Source organism: Canis lupus, chromosome 27 (genome assembly GCF_011100685.1).
Source record: "Canis lupus familiaris isolate Mischka breed German Shepherd chromosome 27, alternate assembly UU_Cfam_GSD_1.0, whole genome shotgun sequence".
Taxonomy (NCBI): Eukaryota; Metazoa; Chordata; class Mammalia; order Carnivora; family Canidae; genus Canis; species Canis lupus.
In genome coordinates this window covers 1,286,502-1,308,873 of record NC_049248.1, presented here as the reverse complement: position 1 = coordinate 1,308,873, position 22,372 = coordinate 1,286,502, and the positions used below count along the sequence as shown (strand labels likewise).

The following is a 22,372-nucleotide window of genomic DNA, read 5'->3' as shown; positions in this document are numbered from 1 at the left end:
GAAAGCCCAGGAAAAAACCCACACATATATGATCAATTAACCTATGACAAAAGAGGCAAGAATATACAATGAGGAAGTCTCTTCAATCAGTGGTGTTGGGAACATTGGACAGCTACATGCAAAAGAATAAAACTGGGCCACTGTCTTACACCATACACTAAACTTAAATGAAGACTTGAATGTAAGACCTGAAACCATAAAACTCCTGGAAGAAAATATAGGCAGTAAGTTCTTCAACATCGGTCTTAGCAATATTGTTAGACCAGTCTCTTCAGGCAAGGACAAAAAGCTAAAATAAACAAATGAACTTACATCAAACTGAAGTTTCACAGAGTGAAGGAAATCAACATAATGAAAAGACAACCTACTGAGTGGAAGAAGTGTCAATGGGCTTTGTTCCCAGGGGCTCAAGGAAAAAACTGTTCCACACTTCTCTTCTAGCTTCTGGTGGGGGCCAGCAGTGCTTGGTGTTCCTTGGCCACAGTGGTATCACTCCAGTCTCTGCTTCCCTCTTACATGGCCTTCTTCCCTGTGTCTCTCTGCATCTTCTCCTCTTATTATACAGACACCAGTAGTACTGGATGTAGGGCCCACTACATCTGCAATAGACCCTATTTCCAACTAAGGCCACATGCTAAGGTTCCATGTGGACATGAATTTGGTGAATGAATTTAACCCACTACAGAAAATAAGCAAGCATATTTGAGCATTATTTTAATTAGGACTCTTTTATTGCATATGTCAGAAACCACTAACTACCTTAACCAGGAAGGACACTTAACCATGAAGGATTGCCTCTATAACTGGAATGCCCAGGACTGTCATCTGGCTCCATGTACTGTTTGGATCTGACAGGGGACTCAGGGGCCCATCACTGTCCATCCATTGCCACCTCTGCTTACTCCTGTTGGGAGCCTCTCTGGTGTGGCCACAGGGCAGATTGCCACTTAGACAATCTAACACCAGAGCTCTCAACTTTGCTGCTTCTCCTGTGTAGTAGCAATAAACATCCCTATATTTGTTTCCTATTGCTGTGTAATTACCACAAATTCTTTGGCTTGAACAACCCCTAGTCATTAGCCCACAGTTCCGTAGGTGGGGGTCCAGCCATGGATTAATTGAGTTCTCTGCTAAGAGTCTTCCCAAGCCAAAATCAGGATACTGACGAGGATGTGTCCTCTTCCAGAGGCTCCTATCGCATTTTTGGAAAAATTCATTTCTTGCCATTGTAGGACTGCCTCTCAGCTGGGAACCATAGGGCCCCCTAGAGGCTGCCTCTCTCCATTCAATTCACAGCATCTGTGTGTGCTTTCTCCCAGGCCACAGCAGTCACCTCTCACTCCTCCTGCTCCCAACTGGGGACAAGTCTCTACTTTTATCTTTTGATCTCCTTCATGTATTACTTCTTTTATTAGTTTTATTTTTTATTGAAGCATAATTTACATATAACATATTAATTTCAGATGTACAACATAATGATTACATATTTGTATATATTAAGAAATGATCACTACAGTAAATCTCATTAACATCCACCACCATATATAGTTACAATTTTGTGCATGATGAAAACTTTTAAGACTTACTCTCTTAGCAACTATCAAACATGCAGTACAGCAATATTAACCATAGTCACCATGCTGTACATTGCATTCCATGATTTACTTATTTTCTAACTGGAAATCTACACCTGAGAACTCTCTACTTTTAAAGAGTTCATGTGATTAGGTCAGGTCCATCTAGATAATCTCCCTATTTTAAGGCAATAGGAGCCACATAATATAATCTAATCACAGGAGTAAAATCCATCATAGCCCAGGGACCAAGTAGGGTGTGTGTATATATATCAGTGGTGATGGGAGATAACTTAAGAGAATCTTAGACTACTGCCCATCACATCCTCTCTTACAGCTGCTATACCACCAGTGTCCCAGAGGCCACATGGGATAGGCGCCAAATTAAGCCTGTTTCACCAGTCGAGAAAGTAGACCCAGAGAAGCTCCAAAACAGAACCCAGTGTGTTCTGATTCCTGCTTCTACATTGACATTTTGCCACCTATTCCTCACAGGACACTCAGCAACGAGCTTTGACCTCAAGGTCCCCCTGCATATGGATGCTTTGTGTGGGGGAAAACTTTTGATCACCCATGGAGGTCCATGAGAAGTGCCGTGCACCAGAGCAGCCCCTCATACTCTGGCAGGTGGTCATTGAGCTCAGTCCGGCCAAGTTATCTGGTCCGCTCCAAGTGCCACTCATGAGGAAGCAGCATGTGGGGTTGAAGGGTTGCCACTGGCTGGCCCAAGAAGCAGGCAGGGAGGAAGAGAAAGGAATGGCACTGGACAGGGAATGGAGGGAAGGGGAAGTAGGAGCATGGAGAGCAATACAAAGAGAAAGAAGATGGAGGTGACAATGTGCAGACTGGAGAGAAAGAAAGTGAAGATGATAGACCAGGACTTTCTGTGGGCAAAGGTGCCACCAGAGGAACTTCCCAGTCTGCACAGAGGGACCTACCTATGCACGGGAGGGCCCCCAAGGGGCTGATGATCATTTTCAGCCTTGCATCTTTCTGCCCCCAGGGAACCTAGAACAAGCCAACGAGGAGCTGCGGGCCATAATCAAGAAGATCTGGAAGCGAACCAGCATGAAACTGCTGGACCAAGTGGTGCCTCCAGCGGGTGGTAAGTGCTCCCTGGATCTCCACCCTCTTGGCTCTTGCCTGGTTTCTGAGTCCATGAGGCTTGTGGGAGGCCTGCTTTCCCCCAGGCCCATCCCATGGGGCTCCAAGGCCCTACTGGTTGGAAGGGATGAGGGTGAAGGCCATGCCTTCACAAACTCAGACACAAGATATCAGGTTGGAAACCTGGTCTAATCATGCATTTCACAGACCAGAATTTCCAAGGGAACTCTGCAAAGTATAGGTTTCCCCATAAACTACCAGGAAGGTTGCTCTGGAAATAATGAGGACCCAGAATAAGAGTTCCCCCGAGATCACCTCTTGGTTGAAACTCTTTTCATTTTTCCTAGGGTAATACTTCTCTACCCTGTCAAAACCAGAGCCCCTTTTTATAATGAACAGTTTATAATGTACCTACTACTATCCTGAATGAAAATTATAACCTTCCAACAGATATAATTTCCAAAATATTAATATAACACTTTAATATGAAATACATTAAAGTCAAATGTTTTTCAATATATACATGCTCAGACATGGGTTATGGCACTATGCCAGAAGTTACAGTTAACTGATTAAATACTTTCATGCATCCACTTATATTGAGTAAGACAATACTATCTATGTTGACTTTTTTTGTATTTGTCATTTTGAAGTAAAGGATAACTAAGCATATTAAATAATATAATATATACACATGTATACATACATATACGTACATACATGCACAAATAATATAATACACATGTACATAGAACATATGCAGACTGATATAAGTGGGTCAGGTACAGCAGGTGACTCAGATACCACAAGGAGCATTGCTATCAGGGATACAACTTTCCAAAATGTAAAGCCATCTTGGTGAAGCAGAAACAAAGTAAAATATGGTTTTCTATCAATTTACGCAGCAGTTATATTCCTGGAAAATTCTGGGTATATTAAAACCAGGCAAAAAATTATTTTCTGATCATATGTAAAATGAAGCTAGGTGCTTAGCTCAGGTAATTATAAACAGGCTATTTCCCCACATGAACATCTAGCAGAATGCAAATCTATCATTTGTTGTGCAAAGCATGCCTGTGTTATAAGGCACACATCTCGAACCACCTAATGCCTACAGCACACTATGACAACTAAAAAAATCCCACACGTTCCCAAATTACTCCTTAAAATGTGACACCAGCCCCATTGAGAACCACTTCCCAAAGGGAAGCAAGACTAGAGCTCAGTGAAAAGTCATTTACCTAGACAGGCCAAACACCACGTGATGTTTTGCATACATTATTTAATCCTTATAACATTTCTGTGAAGTTTGCTCAAGAAACTGAAGTTCTTAGAAGCTATGTAGCTGACCTAGGGCTATAGGGTGAGTACCCGGCAGATTCGGAATTCAAACCCAGGTCTGAGGGGCAAAAGAAATCCATGCTCTTTCTGCCCTGCAGCTCTTCCTCACTGACTACTCTAGACAGAGGACTCAGATTTTTCTTTCCCACACGGGAATGAGGCGTTTGCCATGTGGAAGGTCATGATTGTTGTGACTTGGCTATTCTTAAGGGACAACTAGGAGTAGGAGAACCATCTCAGACCCTTGTGTCTAACCTACCAGCTGTCCTGTGGGACCATTTCCCTGAGAAGAAAGCTACTTGTAGGACATGTAGGGTTGTCCTTGGAGATTCATTGGCTTCTCCACCACCTGGTTCATTCCCAACACAGAGGCTGATTGTGTCGTGTGTGACTTGGGGGTAAGCCCAGCAGGGGCCCAGCCAAACCACATGGTAAGAAAACCCAATCTGTCTGGTTGAAAGAAAAACCAAAACTCAGAGAAGAAAGGTACTTCTACCAAACCTCATTTTTAAGTAGAGCTGTTTGTGCTTAGGGTACTGGTCAATTTATAATGGGCACCTCAAGTTTTGGGATCAAAAAAAATTAGTGAGCTATGTCAGGTTTGTTTTTTTGTTTGTTTGTTTTTTACTTTTTTAAGGGTTTTTACGCCTTTTTGCTTTTTTTAAAGCAAGGTGAGAATTTTGACAACAGGCTACTTCTGTTACAAAAAAAAAGAGGCTAAGAACACGTTTGTTTATTTGCAGAAAGATTCTCTGGAAAAATAAGAAGTTAATTTTAGAAAGGTTATCTGTTAAAAGATCATAACTAGGCAGATGGGGGAAGGGTGGGAGAGAGACTTTTCACTGTACACCTTTTAATATATTTTTGCCTTTTTGAACCATGTGAATGGACTACCTCTTTTTGAAAAAATTAAGTCTAAAAACCTTAAGAAAGCTTGGATGCTGAAAACAGTGAATGAAGCCCAACTGAATTCCCCCATAACCTCCCCTCTGTCCTCTCTTCTCCTGTCTCAGATGATGAGGTCACGGTTGGCAAGTTTTATGCTACTTTCCTGATCCAGGAGTACTTCCGGAAATTCAAGAAGCGCAAAGAACAGGGCCTGGTGGGCAAGCCTTCCCAGAGGAACGCCCTATCCCTGCAGGTAAGGGGCGAGGAGAGGGATCCACACCCTAAGGAAGGGCCTGGTCACCTTCTTCCAACCTCTGGCCAGGGGTCTCAGCAGTGGGCTGGAGGCCAGGTCTCTCCAGAAGGAAACTTTCAGAAAGCTCCAAGCCTTTCCAAAGGGGGAACACACTGCTTCCCACACACCTTGCCTTCCTCAGTCCTGCCTGTTCCAAGCCCCGTCCCAACGTGCCTTTATCCTTCTTGGGTGGAGAAATGGATTCTTCCACTCTGAGGCAGACAAGCAAGGCCCCGAAGCACATCCTGGTTAGCTCACACAGATAAACCCTTGGGAGGCCCACCTGCATTATGCAGAGGTGGTGGGTCAGGCGGCTGGCTGTCCCTCTGGGTTTCAGGCTGGCTTGCGCACGCTGCATGACATTGGGCCTGAGATCCGACGGGCCATCTCTGGAGATCTGACGGCTGAGGAGGAGCTGGACAAGGCCATGAAGGAGGCTGTGTCTGCTGCCTCTGAAGACGACATCTTCAGGGTAGGTGGATGCCACAGGAGTGCTCTCTTTTATAAGGTTCAGTTTGAAGCAAGAGGGTGGGCTGGCATTCTGCCAAGAAAATCCAGGGAGAAAGCCCTGAGCTCTCTGGCAGATTCCAAATTGTTCCCACTCAGCTACTTCCTATCCCTCTGCCCTCTCCAAGTCTGACTCCATCTGAAGCCTGGGCTCCCAGGACATGGCAACTCATAGAATGTCACTGGCTTTCGGAGAAAGAGGGAAGGGGCCGTTTTCTTAAGGGAAATATTTCCTAGGAGAAGCATCTACTTGGCCACTTCTAACCTGCAGACCTATTTTGTTTGCCAACTTTCAGAAATCTGATACATTCAAATAAAAATCTAGACCTCTGACTTCTCTTTTAAAAATCAGAGAATCTGACTTATGTTCCCCACATGGCAGCAGAGGAGTAGAGCCCAGCCGCAATTGTCCCCTTGAGATAAGCATGTGTTCTCCAGATCACAAAAGTCCCCTCCAACCTTCTTTCCCTCTCCTCTCCTGGATAGGGAGGCTGAGTCAGTTCGAATAGTGAAAAACAACCCGACTCTCCCAGAATGGTGGAACTCTTACATCCTGTTCTCTGCATTCACTGTGGTCCCTGTGGACCCCGAAGGTGTTTGGCTAAAATCCCTCTAAAGCTAGGGAGAAGCCACCGACCAGGACAGCACCAGAGCCCTGCTCACAGCTGCCCTGCAAGCCCCGGCTCAGGGGTCCTGCGCCGTGGGGACACGGGGAGGGAAGACAGCCTGCCCTGCCCGTGGCTGCCCTGTCATCACCATCCTCCTTCTCATCACTGTGAAATGTCTGTCACCGAATGGCCTCAGGGACACAGCCCCATGCTAACCCTGCCCCAGTGAGACCCCGCAGACCAACATGCCGATAGCTACTTGCCCACTCACCCCAGGACAAGGAAGGGGAAAAAAACAGTGGGCCCCGATTTGAAATCTCTAAGAATCCTGCCGGGGGTGAGAAGGCCATAGTATAATTAATGGAGTCAGTGTGTCCTCCTTATTCTCAAAACCATTTGGCCAACATAGTTTCTAGCTCAACGAGCCGGTTGGATCTCCATTTTTAAAATTCTCATTAGAACCTCTGGTGCCTCTGCCCACAGCCCTCCCAGTGCCTGGCAGACTCACAGCTGCCAAACCAAGCGACTGGCAGTAGCCAAAGCTCGCCATCCCACACTGATCCCTGAAACTTAATTTCAGTCCTCGGGGGTTTGCTGGAAAGTCCCAGGGCAGCAGCCTTCCTGCCAGACCAGTTCCCTCAAGAGGTCCCTCCCTGGTGCCCCAGCAGTCTCAGAGGGGACCCCATGGGTCCCTCCCTCTCCAGCTGCCAGGCCATGCAGGTGAAGAGCTCCCCGAGTGCCCTTGCTGCCCAGTGGGGCCGCGCTCTCTGGAAGGCAGACAACCTTCTCCTCCACCCACCCCTCCCGTCTTGCCTCCAGAGGGCCGGTGGCCTGTTCGGCAACCACGTCAGCTACTACCAAAGCGACGGCAGGAGCGCCTTCCCCCAGACCTTCACCACCCAGCGCCCACTGCACATCAATAAGGCGGCCAACAGCCAAGGCGATGCCGAGTCACCATCCCACGAGAAACTGGTGGACTCCACTTTCACCCCCAGCAGCTACTCGTCCACCGGCTCGAATGCCAACATCAACAATGCCAACAACACTGGCCTGGGCCGCTTCCCCCCGCCTTCTGGCTACCCTGGCGCTGCCAGCACCGCCGAGGGCCACGGAACCCCCCTGTCTCCTGCCGGCCGGGTGCAGGAGGCTGCATGGAAGCTCAGCTCCAAGAGGTAAGCGGGAGGGTGAGCGTCCAGGGCCCATGTGCAGGGGCCCCGAGTGCATGGGGGTAGAGTCTGGCCCCCAGGACTACCACTCACCCCTCAAGCTGGGGTGGAGGCTGCTGCCCCTTCCCCTCTTGAGAGATAGGCAAATGCTGCCTCCTGATCTTGCCCTTGACGACGTGTGGTAGCCACCCTTGGGGGAAGGCGCATGGCCCCGTGGCAGTCGAGTGTCCTGTGGTGTGTACTTCTGGACAGACCTCCTGTGCTCTCTCATGCTCCCCAAGCAGAGGAACCCAGCCCCTGATCCCCAGGATGTTGGTATCCTGGCTACACAATAGACTCTGTTCCCCCGGCCTTTCCCAAATCTGCACAAACCTGGCCTTTGGCCTGCTTAGGGTGGGAATGGAGCTACCACCTCTTCTTTACACCCTTCTCAACCCTCTTGGGAGAGGCATCTTGGTGGCAGGAGGCCTTTGCCATAGCACTCGCCCGCTTGCCCCAGTGTGGGATCATTCCTGGGAATTTGGCTGATCTCTCCCACCTCCTGACACATGCTTTTTCCCCCACCCTCTGACCCCTGGTGCTCCAGGACACATTGCTATGGTATACCGGGACGGTAGGTGCCTCCTTCCATGCTCTGGGCCTCAGGAAGCACAGCCTGGTCCTAAAGGGTCTCCTCTCTGTTTCTATCAACAGTTCTGGGTTCCCAAGGCCGGGTGGGAGAGGACACGCCTCTGCATCTTGCCCCCTCCGCCTTAGTGGAGCTGCTCTTACAGGGCAGGACAGCACCCCCACCACAGCCACAGAAGGCTAGGCAGATCGCCAGCATACCATGTTTTTGGGCACATCTCTCCTGCTCACGAGCTTAGAAAATAATCGTGAAGTGTGAGTGTCTTTCTGGACAAATGTCCTGAAGCTGCTTTCATCTAAGGAGCCAGCATACTGGCCCCCTGGCTTTCAGTTCCCTTCTTAACACATTTTCAAGTGACCTCGTGTAAGCTTACATGGCCTGGGCACTCATTGGTGTCTGATGACAGCCAAGTGACGTTGGCCATCGGTCTACCTCACTGTCTGGAAGAACGGCTGCTTAAACCACCCAAAAGCAGTGTTGGGTGAGTCCTTCTACTCAAGAGATATATACTAAGGCCTTCTATGCACAGGGCAGTGTGCTCAGCGCTGGATTTTGTATGCTGATCTGAAAGGGTAGCTTTGCACAGGGGAACATCAAAATTCAAGTGGCTGACCCATGCCTGTCCTGGTGGTCCCCTCACTTTTCTGCAAACCCCCTATGACCTCCAGGGACTCTGTCCTAGTGCCACCTTCTCCCTTGCTCTGCTGATCAAGACCTCGTCTTAAGGAAGGCTCATTGTGTCCATCATTAGCAACTCACTGTGAGCTAACATCTCCTTCAAAGGGTATCTTCCTATTAAACTATGTTCCATATTAAATGAAGGGACAGTGGTTTTTAGAGACACATCAGGGGATTTTCTTCCTCTCCCCACAGATACCTCTATCCGTGAAATATGGTATACACAAAGCACCTAGCACGATGCCTAGAACATATAAAAAAAAATGCTTAGAACATAGTAAGTACTCACTAAGCATCAGCTCTCTCCCTTCCCAGTACAGTGATAAAAACAACACTCAAGACCATAAGCTTCAGCTTGGTGAGGAGGAAAATCTTAACCAAAGTTGTAGCTCTGGGGCCTCATCCTTCATGGCGTAGTTCAAGGCTAAGTGCAGTGGCCATAGCAATGGCCTTGCTGTTGCTGGGGCTGGGCCAGCATGTCATGTACACAGCAGCCTCCAAGAAGTGGTGTTGCCCGCCTGCCACCATTCTCTGTCTCGAGCTCATTCCATTATACCTCCCTAAAACTCGTCTCACATCCCTCTCTTCCCACCAATCAAGAGCCTTCAACATTTCATCTGTCCTTACCATGGGATGGGCAGCCATCTGTTAGGGCCTGCTCCGGACAACCTGGTAGGTGCCCCGGAAGGGTAGCTTCTTGAGTTGTAACAGCTCACAGGCCACCAGTCAAATCTAGGGCTTTGATCCAGCACTCAGCCCTGAGAGGATAAAATGGGATCTTCATGGGTTTGGGAGTAAAGTGGGCCCCAGCATTCAGGATCAGTAGGAAGAAAAACAGAGGAAGGTACAGACGGGAAAAGGGAGAATACACCTGGACCAGAGCTAAGAAGACATGTCCAAATGAGCAGGAGACCCTGGCCTGAAGGGTGAGCAGAATAATCCTAGGCACACCCTGGTGCAGGAGGGTCTCGAGCTCAGCAGGGACTCGGGGTGACTGCCCAGGAGAACAAACCCATCGATGTGAGGCTTCTTGTCTGTGCCGTCACTCCAAGGAGCCCATGTCAAACCCAAAGATGTGGCAGAATGTGACACCAGGAACTTCCCAGCTCTGCCCAATCAGCACCCAGAGGCCTGGCTATCTCTAGCAGAGGGAGAGGACAGCCCTTTCAGGGCCCACCCCGACCTGGACAGAGCAGCCCAGGACCCTGTTCTAAAAGCTGGTCCTTTCCACCTTTCAAACCCCATCTCATCTGCTACTTCATTTGTTACTCACAATAAGCCTTTGAGTCAAGCAGGGCATATGTTACTCCAGTTTTACTGATGGGTATACTGAGGCATGGGGTGGGCCAGTGACTTCTGCCAGAGGGCACCTGAATTAGAGTCAGAACTCAGATCTCCTTGGGTTCTAACCCAGAGATGCTTGTTCCACATGGAATCCTCATCTTGATCTTACTGCTTCCGTGGCTCTGCTGCTTCATCAGGGAAGAAGAGGCCACAGCGGTTGTGTGTATGTGGGCATGTGTGTGTGTGTTCACCGTGTGAGTATGTGTGCATGTGACACCTCACCTGCTGAGGGAATGATGGGGATTAGCAGGTTCTGACTACATATCTCCCCCTTGGACACTTCAGGTGCCACTCCCGGGAGAGCCAGATAGCCATGGTGTGTCAGGAGGAGGTCTCTCAGGACGAGACCTATGACGTGAAGATGAGCGAAGACGCCGAGTACTGCAGTGAGCCCAGCCTGATCTCCACAGAGATGTGAGCTCTGCTGCCCCAGCCCCAGGCCAGCCCACATGTAGGACAGGCTCTGGGGGTGAAGGGCAGCCCCCTGGGATCCCTGCGCTGGGTATCGCCTGGGGAAAGGAGATTGCATATCAGAAGAGAGCCTACAAACATCTATCACCTTATTAGGGAGATGCATGTATGCCCCCCGCCCCCACACACAAACACGTACACACGTGTGTGCATGTTCACACACATGCACACACGTACACATACACACATACACACACGTATATATACACACATACACATGAGCATGCACATGTTCACAATATATGTACACATGTATACGTTCATGTACACATGTGTGCGCATTTTCACGTATATACACATACATGTGCGCATGCACATGTTCACATGCATGTACGCACATACACGTGCATGTGCACATGTTCACACATACAAGTACACTCGTGCACGTGCATATACACGTGTGTTGCGCATACACACATATATATGTACATGTTCGCATGTGTGTACATGTACACATGCATGTGTACATGCATGTACGCACAGGTATCTACACATGTTCACACATACATGTACTGTGTGCACATGCATGTACACGTGCATGTGCACGTTCACACACATGCACACACGTATATACACATACGCACATGCGTGCACATGTATGTACACGCATATGTTTGCACTTTCATACATGTACACACGTATATGCATATGCATGGACATGTTCACATACATGCATGTGCACACGCATGCACACATGTATATGCACATGCACGTGCTCACACATGCATGCACACACATGCTCGCATACACATATGCACATGCATTTACACACGTACACATACATGTGCGCGCATGTACATATGTGTACATACATGTATATGAGCATGCACGTGTTCACACATACACACACCTATACACATGTTACACACACTGTCTTTGGTTAGCTTGGCCTTTCCTCGTGATACAGTGCTTTCAGGAAGACTTCAAAACATTGTTTCATAAACTTTTTTAAATAAAAACAACTGTCATAAGTATATTTTATAATAAGGCTCAGTACACAAGCATTGACAAATGTTCGTGAAAGTACTTAACACTAAAGCCACCCAGCAGAGGGCACTGTTGGCAAACAGTGGCAGATACTTTTTTTTTTTTAATATATTTTTTTGGTCAGTGATGGAATTTTTAAGAGATGGGTTTTTTTTTTTAACTACAGGTCTAGACCCCATTAGCAGGTTGTGACGTTTACTTAGGTTGTGACAATCACCACTTTTTTATTTTAATGTTTTATTGCAAAGGTACGTGAACACCACCTGTATACACAAACCCAGATGAACATAACAAGCAGGCCTCTTCACACCTTCTTTTGTTTTATAAAAGCTTGAGTTTTCTGGGGGACTGTCTTTCTTGCCCATTCCAGCAACTGTGTCCCAGTTAACTTGGTTCCTTTTCCTCCAGCCTCAAAATAAAATCAAATTCCTCTCAGGTCAGGGGCTCAATTGAAAGTGTCTAGCGAGTGAAGACAGCCCTGTTTTTTAAGAGGCCTCCAGCAGCTCTGTGAGCTTGGCGAAGGGTTTTGAGTTCAGCTGCCAGGATGATGAACCATCTGAACAAACTGGACATCCACCACCGACCATTTGGGATTGTCTTTTTGCTGGATGGGTCATAACGGGGACTGTTTTTCTCAAACTGTGTGTGGTCTGGGGATGCCTCTCTCACAGGCCTCGTTAAGTCCTGAAATGCCGGGTTCTTCACAGTTGCTATGCTAGAAGGCTTCATGGCTCCAAGGAAGTTTTGGGCCTCAGAGTCGCGAACACCATCCCAGCATGCTGTCTCCTTGGGCTGTGCTTTAAGATCCCCGGTGCTGCACATCACATCAATACCATGTCTAGTCAGCTTTCTGGCTCTGACATCATCAGCCAGTAACTGCTCAGACTCTTCCCACGGTTTTTAGAGGCTGAAGGCTTCTGAGGGCTGGAGTTATTTGCTTGAGCTGATGCCCCCCGCTGGGTTCTTAGTCTTGGTTCGTTTTCTACTGGCCCCTTATTATCAACAGCCCCAGCCAGCCTCTTCCCTGATCTAGGCACGGCTTCTCTGTGGGGGCTGAAGAGCAGAGGATTCTGGAATCAACCAAGAGATACAAGAGACAACTCTATATCTGCCCCCCAGAAGCCCCCATCAGGTGCCAGAAGTCCAGGCCGTGATCAGCACTTTAAAAGAAAGAACAGCATAGTACAGAATATACAGAATAGCATAGGTTAGAATAAGACAATAGATAACAGTGTATCCAATGTCACAAAGGTAATATTTAATGAAATATTTGTTTAATTGCCAATATGTATGTGAGTGTACTGAGTCTCATAAAATGTATTTATGACTGTGAGTTGTGTTCATAAAGTTTAAGGTGCATTGTTTTAGAATCTTTCTTAAAAGCACCTTATAATAAGGAAGGACCAGCCCTCAGCCTTTCAATTTTTAGAGGCTGCAAATTTTTTACATGGCCATACACCATAGAAATCAGGAAAAGCATACGCTTCAACTCATTTTAGCTCTTATTGAGTGCTTAGTGCATCCCGGCACTCTGCTAGATCATGAATAAACAGGCCTCGGCACTCAAAGATATTTTACAAACCAGTTAAAATCTCAGAAGAGGCATAACAATGAAAGGGACAGACATTCAAAGCAGGTCAAGGTGACCTTAACAGGCACCTGGCACAAGATCAAACAGAAGCTGGTCTTCAAGAGTGGGTACAATTTTCATAAGAAGAAAATATAATAGGAAGAGCTTACCATGTTGAGAATGAGAGGAAAGGTTTGGAGGTCTTTAGTCAGAAAATTTCCTGCACATCTACAAAGGCTCAAAGCCAGTATTCTAGGAGCAGGGAAGGCCACACAGTCTCAAAGCCTGTGGAGTCACATCAGGGACAGAGTCTGTGGCCTCATCTGTAAAATGAAGGGTTAGCATGCACCCCTCTTCTTGGACTGCAGGTCACTCCCCCTGGGGACTGTGAAATCAACTTAGTGGGTTGCAACTGATATTGTTTAGCGAAATAGAATAGACTAAGGTAGTATAGAAACCACCAGAGGGCAAGGCATGCAATGAAGGTAAGTATGGTTCAAGAAGTTAAGTTCGAGTAGGTGTTTCTATGTATATGGGACTCTGTACAGTATATTTCTCATTGTGAGCCCCCATTAAATGGCCTAGCCACCAGCATGTAGACGGATGCCCCCTAAGGCCCCTCACAGCTCTGCTGTTCACTGATCAGCTGACTGGATACTTGTCCATAGGCAACTGCTTCTGTCCCTTGATGATGAAGGGGGCTGGCCGGGGAGAAACTAGGGGGAGAGGGAGAAGTTTGGGCTGAAGTTGGGAGTATTCATGAAAATTGCATCCACATATGTAAACAGAGGAGCCCAAACTATTCCTGAAAAGAATCTTGTTCATCTGAAATTTTTCACCAACTTTGACTCAAGAGTCCCTCTACTGTCTCAAATCAGAAATGCGAGGCTGATGAGCAGAGAGGCTATGGATGAGGAGCTGGAAACATCTGTGATGCCAGAAGCCAGGCCTAGGCTGGTGGAGTGGCGAGTTCCGGCTGCCCCATCCCCCAGCCTTTATGAAAGCACAAAGCAGGGGTTCCCTTCAATAAGGAAAAAAAAGCAGACTGCCTCCAGAGGACGGCAGCTGTCCCTACGGGGTGGCACTGCTCGGCCTCCCAGAATAAGCCCCAGGAGTTCTGTGTTCCAGGCTGTCCTATCAGGATGATGAAAATCGGCAATTAACACCACCTGAGGAAGACAAGAGGGACGTTCGGCAATCTCCAAAGAGGGGTTTCCTCCGCTCTGCCTCCCTGGGTAAATACACTTCTCTCTCCAGATGTGACCAGTCAGGCACTTGGGTGACTGACAACCCCTATGCAGTGGCTGGGCAGATTTCCGGAGCAATGAGATGGGCTTCTGAGGCAGGGCTTGCAGGGATGGGACTTGGCCAGATGCCATGTGCTAGGAGGGGCAAACAGTAGAGAGGAGGTCACTCCAGGCCCAGCAGCACGCCTCCATACGCCCCCAGGGTATGACCCTTGCAGACCTGTGTTCCCTTTCCCTGAACTGATCACAGTTCTTTGGCTGCCTTTGCAGGTCGAAGGGCCTCCTTCCACCTGGAATGTCTGAAGCGGCAGAAGAATCAAGCGGGAGACATCTCTCAGAAGACAGTCCTGCCCTTGCACCTGGTTCATCACCAGGTAGCCCATACTTTCAGCCGTCACCCCACAGGCTACACACCTCCCATGATTAGGGCAAATCTGAAGACTCCACTCTGTCTTCCCTGTGTTGGACCACGATAGTCCTAGCCCCTGGCCTTAGGAGCCCCAGATGAGGGGGGCCCATCCATGCAAGTGAGAACCTTAGCAAGGTCTGTCATTTCCCCGGGAGGATGGCAGTGGGGGACACCTAGGAAGCACTGTGAGCAGGTGCCCCTCACACGACCCCAAGGGACCAATGACTCCAGGATCCTGCCTGACCTTTCCTCCCACAATAGCACAGATGTTCCCTGCACGGACATTGGCTTACCCTTCAGAGAGTGCTCGGGCAGATGTACTTACGCCTAGAGTTGCAAGATCCCTGGAGCTTTAGCCACACACAAACCCATCCACTGAAATGTAGAAATGATCAGAGAATCTGCCAACAACATGGTGAGAAGTAGGGACTGATGTTCAAGGAAAATAGGTCCAGAGAGACTCGAGAGTTGAAATACCTCTTGCTGCGGCTGCCTCCAGCTGAGCCAGTGAAATCCAAGACACTAGTGTCCAGCATAGTCTCAGTATCTTAGAACCAATGGAAACCTCCAGGAATCAAAGGCCAGTCCCTTACATCTAGGCAACTTGGGGTTCAGGTTTCTCAAACTGTTTTCCTCTCTAATTATATATTCTCCTGCCACAGGCCTATGCATTAGGTGGGGTTTTTTTAATACCCAAAGGCACTCATTTGCCAAACAAAGCTTATAAAATGCATAAGATAGCCAGTGTGGCTCAGCTAAGTTGATAATACTTCAACTCAAAATATTCACCGTTTTACTTAGCCTGTGTGGCATTGCCAGCATAAATATGATTTCCACTGGGCTTTCCAGAAAATTGAGCATAGCCTTACACTTCCCTCAGGTCTCCAGGGGACCGGGGACCCCAGGCTGGGGACCCTCAAGAGCTACGTGCAGAGGAAGCTGGCAGGCTGGGGGAGGGGGAGGGACACTGTGTGCACCATTTTTAAAGATTTCTAGAAGTTCATTTCACCCAGTGTTCTTATCATGTTGCGGGCAAGAACCTCTTCTTTATTTACACTCCCTGCTTCCTGCTTTTCCACTACCACCCACCCATACCACAGTGTTCCCGTCCCTCTGCCCCTCAGGCTGGGCCTTCCCGCTGCACAGTGCCACTCTCCCGTGGACACATCAGCTCAGAGTAGGTCGTTGTGGTGCTAACACGAGGGTCAGGCTCCAGTCTCAGGATTTTTAAGCAGAGTGGGGGCCAGAAGACACAACATGTAAATAATAATACAGTGTAAGATTTGAACAACAGTTCAGAGACAAGCTGAGCTAAAGATCGACAAGACACTATTCATGGCCTGGTTCATTGTAAAAAAAATTTAAGATTTTATTTATTTGAGAGAGAGAGACAGAGCACAGGAGTAAGGGAGTGGGAAGAGGAAGAGGGAGAAGCAGGCTCCCCATGGGGAGCCGAATGTGAGTCTCAATCCCAGAATCCTGGGATCCTGGGTCAAAGGCAGATGCTTAATTGACTGAGCCACCCAGGTGCCCCGTAAATGGAAAACTTAAAACAATAAGTACTGGTTCTGTCTACATCTTTATGGTGCACAGTGCAGTGCACAGATCTTCACAGACTTGATTTCACTTGAACCTCGCATCAACCCCAAAGATAGGTAGATAGAGGGCATTAGTGTTCCTGGTTTTACAGATGATGAGGGCAGCATTCTTTCTAGACTACTAATGAGAAAACCAAAGCCAGAGAATTCACAGCTGACTAGCGACAAGGCCAGTGCTAAGAAGTGGACAATCTTGAGTCCACTCCATCACAGCTTTCTGAGTTTAGAGGAGGAAGCCATCACTTCAGACTGGCGTAATCACAAAATCTATTTTAAAGTGATGGAAGCTAACACCAGGTCTCGATGAGGTAGGATCCAGAGGGGTGAAAATGATGGGAGTGGGATCCAGGCAGGCCGAGCTAGCGGCGACCATCTGCTGCTGAGAGAGAGGCCCGTCCCTCCCAGCCTGACTGCTTCCAGTAACTCATGCTCCTTGTGTGTCCACAGGCATTGGCAGTGGCAGGCCTGAGCCCCCTCCTCCAGAGAAGCCATTCCCCTGGCACGCTCCCCAGGCCATGTGCCACCCCCCCAGCCACACCCGGCAGCCGAGGCTGGCCCCCGCAGCCTATCCCCACCCTGCGGCTGGAGGGGGCTGAGTCCAACGAGAAACTCAACAGCAGCTTCCCGTCCATCCACTGCAGCTCCTGGTCTGAGGAGCCCACACCCTGTGGAGGAGGTGACAGCACCATCCGGAGAGCCCGGCCGGTGTCCCTCACTGTGCCCAGCCAGGCTGGGGCCCGGGGCAGGCAGTTCCACGGCAGTGCCAGCAGCCTCGTGGAAGCGGTGAGTGGCTCTGAGCTGCTAGCACAAGGAGGAAAGGAGGGCTGGGGGCAGCAAGGGTTCTTTGCATGAAGAACTGAGAAGGGAGTCTCTGGTCCTTTCTGGAGGAGAGTGGAGGTCAAGTCCCTTGGCCAGGAAGATCCTCACTCCCAGGGCCTCCAGAAGAAAGGCTGGTGTGATCACACAAGATGCTATGGGCTTCTGCTTGGGCTGGGCCCACCACAGGGGAGGAAGTATGGAGTACATATCCCTGCCGTGGGCCAGTGAGCCCCCATCAGGGCCCCGGGCCCCAGTGTATAGACCACGCGGACTGGCTCTGGGGTGCAGATGGCCTGGGCTGTGTTTGTGCACATGCAAAGTCAGGACCTGTGGTTCTCAAGCTTCGGGCTTATTAAAATAACCTAGGGACACATTAAATGGGTATTTTTTAAAGCCCTGTGATGATTCTAAGGCCCAGCTAGGGTTGAGAATCACTATTCTAGAGCAAGAGTGCTTCCAGTTCCTCTGTCCTCTGCCCCAGCCAGAGCATCTAATGTGATCCTGGCAGCACATTTCAGGGGACGTGCCCCAAGGAGGACACAGCAAGGGGTTGGCAAGGTCCCCAGAAGTGATTTCATACGAGATCCGGTTGAGGGAGTTAGGGAAGCAGACTTGGACGGGGGACTGCTCCAGAGGCCACAACAGGCACCTCAAATCTGTAAGGTGCCTCACGTCCTGGGCAGGGTGTCTTGAGTGCAGAAATGGAGTGGCAAATCAACCTACCAGACAGGCAGGCAGATTTCAGGTTATGTGAGGAAGATCTTTCCAACAGAGCTTTTCCAAAAGGACGAGGGTTTTCCTATAAAGGAGTGAGCCCACCATCACTGGACGTATGCAAGCAGAGATAACGCCCATCCAGTCATCGGGCTGTTCATGCAAGAGGTAGAGAGTTAAACCAGAGGACTTCTAAGGCCCCTCCTAGCTCCAAAACCTTGTTCTTCCCTTTGCCTTGGTTATTTCTCATTCAGTTCACCACTCCCAATTGAGTGCCAACCACATACAGGCACTGTTCTAGGTGCAGGGATACAGCCGAGAGACCGTTTCTGCTCTCATGAGCCCATGCCATGGTGAGGAGAGAGAGAGATCACAAATAAACATTTATGCAGCATGCCGCACAGGGTGGGAGCTCTGAGGAAAATACAAGCAGGAGAGGAAATAAAGAGTGATGGAGCGGGGGAACAGGGCAAAGGGACCCAAGAGAGAGGCATTCCAGGCTTCACTATGCATCCCCTACCCTGGCTCGTAGCTGAGTCACTTTCCCCAAGACCAGTCACTAAAGCAGCCACTAGAAAGGAGGGGGCCGCCCTGGGATCACCTGCTGGCCCTTTGGAGCGGAAGCAGAGGCAGGTGCAGACATGCATGGTGTTTTGCACACATCATACTCCAGGATCCTCACCCCCACAGAGACTGCCAGCCAGCAGTGGGCAAGGGGCGCGAGGTAATGGTTTCCCCAAAGGAGAGTGAGGGTTTCTGGGCAAGAATAACAGGAGGGCATGTAGGGGTGCGGGGGGCGGGGAGAGAAGACAGGGCAGGCCCGGTTCCAGCTGGGCAGCAGCACAGCAGCACCCTGTGGTCCCTCTGTGAGCCAAGCTTCCAGGTATTTGACAACAGTTAGTGAGTGCCCCAGCTGAAACAGCTGTCCTCCAGCCTGCACACCCCTGATTCCTTCAGGCAATGCTCCCCGTCAGCTCCTTTCCTGCGAGCACGCCTCCCACCACACCTACACACCTGCGCGCGCGCGCGCACACACACACACACACACACTCACTTCCCAAGGTTCCCAGTTACAAGCCCCTTGCTCCAGCCCCAGAGAGAAGAGCTGTCCTCCGGGAATAATGTTCCTCTTTGGTTCTTCATGGTCCTCCCTCCCCACTTCAGGTCTTGATTTCAGAAGGACTGGGGCAGTTTGCTCAAGATCCCAAGTTTATCGAGGTCACAACCCAGGAGCTGGCTGACGCCTGTGACATGACCATAGAGGAGATGGAGAACGCCGCTGACAACATCCTCAGTGGGGGCGCCCAGCAGAGCCCCAACGGCACCCTCCTACCTTTTGTTAACTGCAGGGACCCCGGGCAGGACAAAGCGGGGGGTCACGAGGGCGACGCCTGCACGGCCGCCCTGGCATGTCAGAAGAGCGAGGAAGAGCTCCAGGACAGCAGAGCCCACACCGGCAGCCTGTAGGAGCCAGGGCTGGGGAGACGCTGGGTTTTTTATTTGTTTCAATGTTCCTAATGGGTTCGTTTCAGAAGTGCCTCACTGTTCTCGTGACCTGGAGTTAACCGGAACAGCGTCTTCATTCATTTCGTTGGGACAAGACGCAGAGTTGGGTGGTGTGCAGAGTCCGTTTTCCGGGGGGAAGGAAGGCAGCAAGCCTAGTGTGTGTCGTGTCCAAGAGGTAGAGTGGTGAGGAGGAGTGGAAGAATCAGGGAGGGAGAGCAAGAGAAGAGACGCCTGCCCCCACCTCCGGGCGTGAAGGAGAGCCTCAGCTTCCTGCCGTAGCCCTCACCAAAAGGACCCTATGTCAAACGGGTGTCTTTCAACTTTGCTTGTAAAAAAAAATCCATTTTGCACATATTCCGTATGAGCCTCACTGTCTCCATAGAGCCAGGGCCCTGTGGATTTGTAGAAGGAAGCAGGAGTGGGACTTCAGCGAGGACCCAGCCCCATCCCAGGGGGGAGGAGGAACAGAGAGAGGAGCTCAGGAGCTCAGGAGACAGGAGTGGAGGAGGGCGGAGGGCACGATGAGGGGCATGCGGCAGCCTCACGGCCAAGGCTCCCCACCACCCCCATCCCTCTGCCCCAGGATCACAGGCCGTGCACAGGCCCACCTCGCTTCAGAGCAGCGGCTGGGCCTGCCAGGGAAGGGGCAACCAGCCCCTGGCAAGACGAGGTGCTGCTGAGCTTCTGTCAAGCGCTCTTTTGTTTTGTGGTTTGACATTTTTCTTGATGGCATGTTGCAGTTTTCAGGTTTTGTTTGGTTTTTGTTTTATTTTAATTTTGTTTTCCCAGGGGGAGGGGAGGAAGAAGTGTTTACAAAGCTTTGTAGCCACCCACCTTACTGTTTTCACTTTTGCAAATGTAAATTGGGTTTGGTTTTACTGTATTATTTAAACGGTTGTGGTTTTCTTTTTCTACGGTAGGCTCCATCCATAGAGCCATCGTGGGCAAGTTTTACCAGCCATTGTGTATACGCAATAATTTGTTATGATTTCTGTAGGTAGTAACAAAAATTTTTTGGGTTTGGTTTTATAATTTAAAGGTAACGCACTTGATATGGTCTTGCACATATGGGTGATTGAGTTGGGCTCTTTTTACTGCGGGGTGTGTCTGTGGGTGCCGGAGAGAAGCATGGGTGAGAGAGTCTCCGCGAGTGTGTGTGTTCTGTGTGTGCATAGTGGGTTGTCCATGTATATGCACCCATGTGTGAATGAGTGTGCAGCTCCCCCTTTCTGGTCTAACCGTGGGGAGATCTGAATCTGGGGCCATTTGAAAGCAAAAACAAACCACTGTTTCTGCTTCTGAAATGGGAATCAGTAACTCTTTACATTTTCTGTCCACAAGATATGCAAAAACAATGCAATAATATTCATTTTAAAAATACAATTGTGAGTTGTGTTGGCATTAAAACTGTATTTAAAACACACACACACACACACACACACAGAAATTTAAGGGAAAAACTCAAGAAGGCGTTTTGCTTCGATATATTCCGTGTAATGTTTTATTGCATTGATAATGTTTCTGTTGAAGAAACCGTTATACTTGAATTCAGGTCAGTTTCAGTATTTTACAAATATTTTTTTAAAACTGAATTGCAATTGTGCCAAGCGAATATAATGAATTGAATTAAGTTTGTTTTTGAATTCACTTCTTGTATATTTTGCTGCATGTAAGTAAATCATTTTGTATTTGGAGTGTACAAGCTTTACCCTTGAACTCTGAAGTGCTTTCCTATATGTGGTTGGGGGAAAGGGAACAAATATTATTTTAATTTGTACGATGAGCAAAGGTATCACCAGTGTAAATCATTATTCTGCAATCCACACACAGGTTTGGACATTACTGTTTTGCATATCTTGTGTTCACTTCCGTTTCCCTCCATTTTTCCAAAACTATACAAGAAGTATATCCATCCTACAACTTGCTTTGAGAGACCAGGACATGTCTTAATCCTGTCTTCATTCTATCCACTCTGCTCCAGTTGATTGGGACTTGGTCTCGGGACAGTCCTGCCCCGTGAGCATCCCCCATGGGAGAGGTGGCTGGCTTTTCTGTTCACTTCCACTGCGTGAACTTGCCTCGGTGGCCTCCTCAGGAAAGCGCACACTGAATGAGAGGATGAGCTAGAGTCGGGCTGGCTGGAGGGAAGGGAATCCTCCCTCTGGCAACTGCTCTACCCAAACTCAGATAGCAGGGGCCAGAGAACAGCAACCAGGTAAAAGCTTTGTCCATCCCAAAGTCAGCTCTGTCTCATTCACTTCATCCTCTCCTTGCTCTGGAGCAGGATTTCCTCCAGGTCTCCCCTAATGTGCATGGCAGACAGGGAGAGGACTGGGACCAGGACTGGGGAGGACACGTCAGGAGTTCGCAGTGATAATGGAACCAGAGACACTGTGGGAGCATCTCTTACGCCTATTTGCGTCTACCTAGAACGTCATCCTATCCATGCTGTTTCCTTCAAATAGATTTCAACAATGATGGTTGAAAAGGGAGTGATTTAGGGAAAACAGGACCCAAACATTCATCTAGGATTTACCCAGGGAATGTCTTCCAGTGCCAGTATGTTCCCAGCCCTTTACAGGAGCGACCTACTTGGGACAAGTGAAGATGAGTTTCACTTTTAAGGACTGATTCATGAAAAAGTGGAGAAATACGCTGAATGTTCCCAGGTACACTAACAGTGTAGAAGCAGAAGGGTTTCTCCCTGTTTCTCCAAGACTAAACCCTCCAAACTTCTTTGGTTCCTTTTCAGTGCCATGAGGCCTTCTAGAAATTACAGTTAGGTGTCATCTTTGTCCAGTTTTCCAAGATACCTACCACCGTTCTGCTAAGATTTTAGTTGTGATGGAGAGCGAAGCCCTTTTGGATTGATAACTGATTCTTGCTATACATGTGGTCCCTAGATAGAAATTTGGCATCTT

At 48.9% G+C, this 22,372-nt stretch overlaps 1 protein-coding gene and 1 pseudogene across 39 annotated transcripts in view; one reads left to right on the top strand and one right to left on the bottom strand.

Annotated features, from left to right (window-relative positions):
• The window catches only part of CACNA1C (calcium voltage-gated channel subunit alpha1 C), a 747,770-nt gene extending 726,496 nt beyond the window's left edge, over positions 1-21,274 (top strand). For all 39 annotated transcript variants that reach the window (XM_038576272.1, XM_038576273.1, XM_038576274.1 and 36 more), the window contains 9 exons: positions 2,578-2,679; positions 5,033-5,160; positions 5,537-5,671; positions 7,134-7,486; positions 10,416-10,544; positions 14,287-14,393; positions 14,676-14,779; positions 16,860-17,195; positions 19,110-21,274. In XM_038576272.1, the coding sequence (XP_038432200.1) occupies positions 2,578-2,679; positions 5,033-5,160; positions 5,537-5,671; positions 7,134-7,486; positions 10,416-10,544; positions 14,287-14,393; positions 14,676-14,779; positions 16,860-17,195; positions 19,110-19,412 (1,697 nt within the window). In that variant the 3' untranslated portion in view covers positions 19,413-21,274. The remainder of the gene's footprint in view (positions 1-2,577; positions 2,680-5,032; positions 5,161-5,536; positions 5,672-7,133; positions 7,487-10,415; positions 10,545-14,286; positions 14,394-14,675; positions 14,780-16,859; positions 17,196-19,109) is intronic.
• On the bottom strand, positions 11,857-13,824 carry LOC106557867 (annotated as a pseudogene).
• Positions 21,275-22,372: the final 1,098 nt, after the last annotated feature.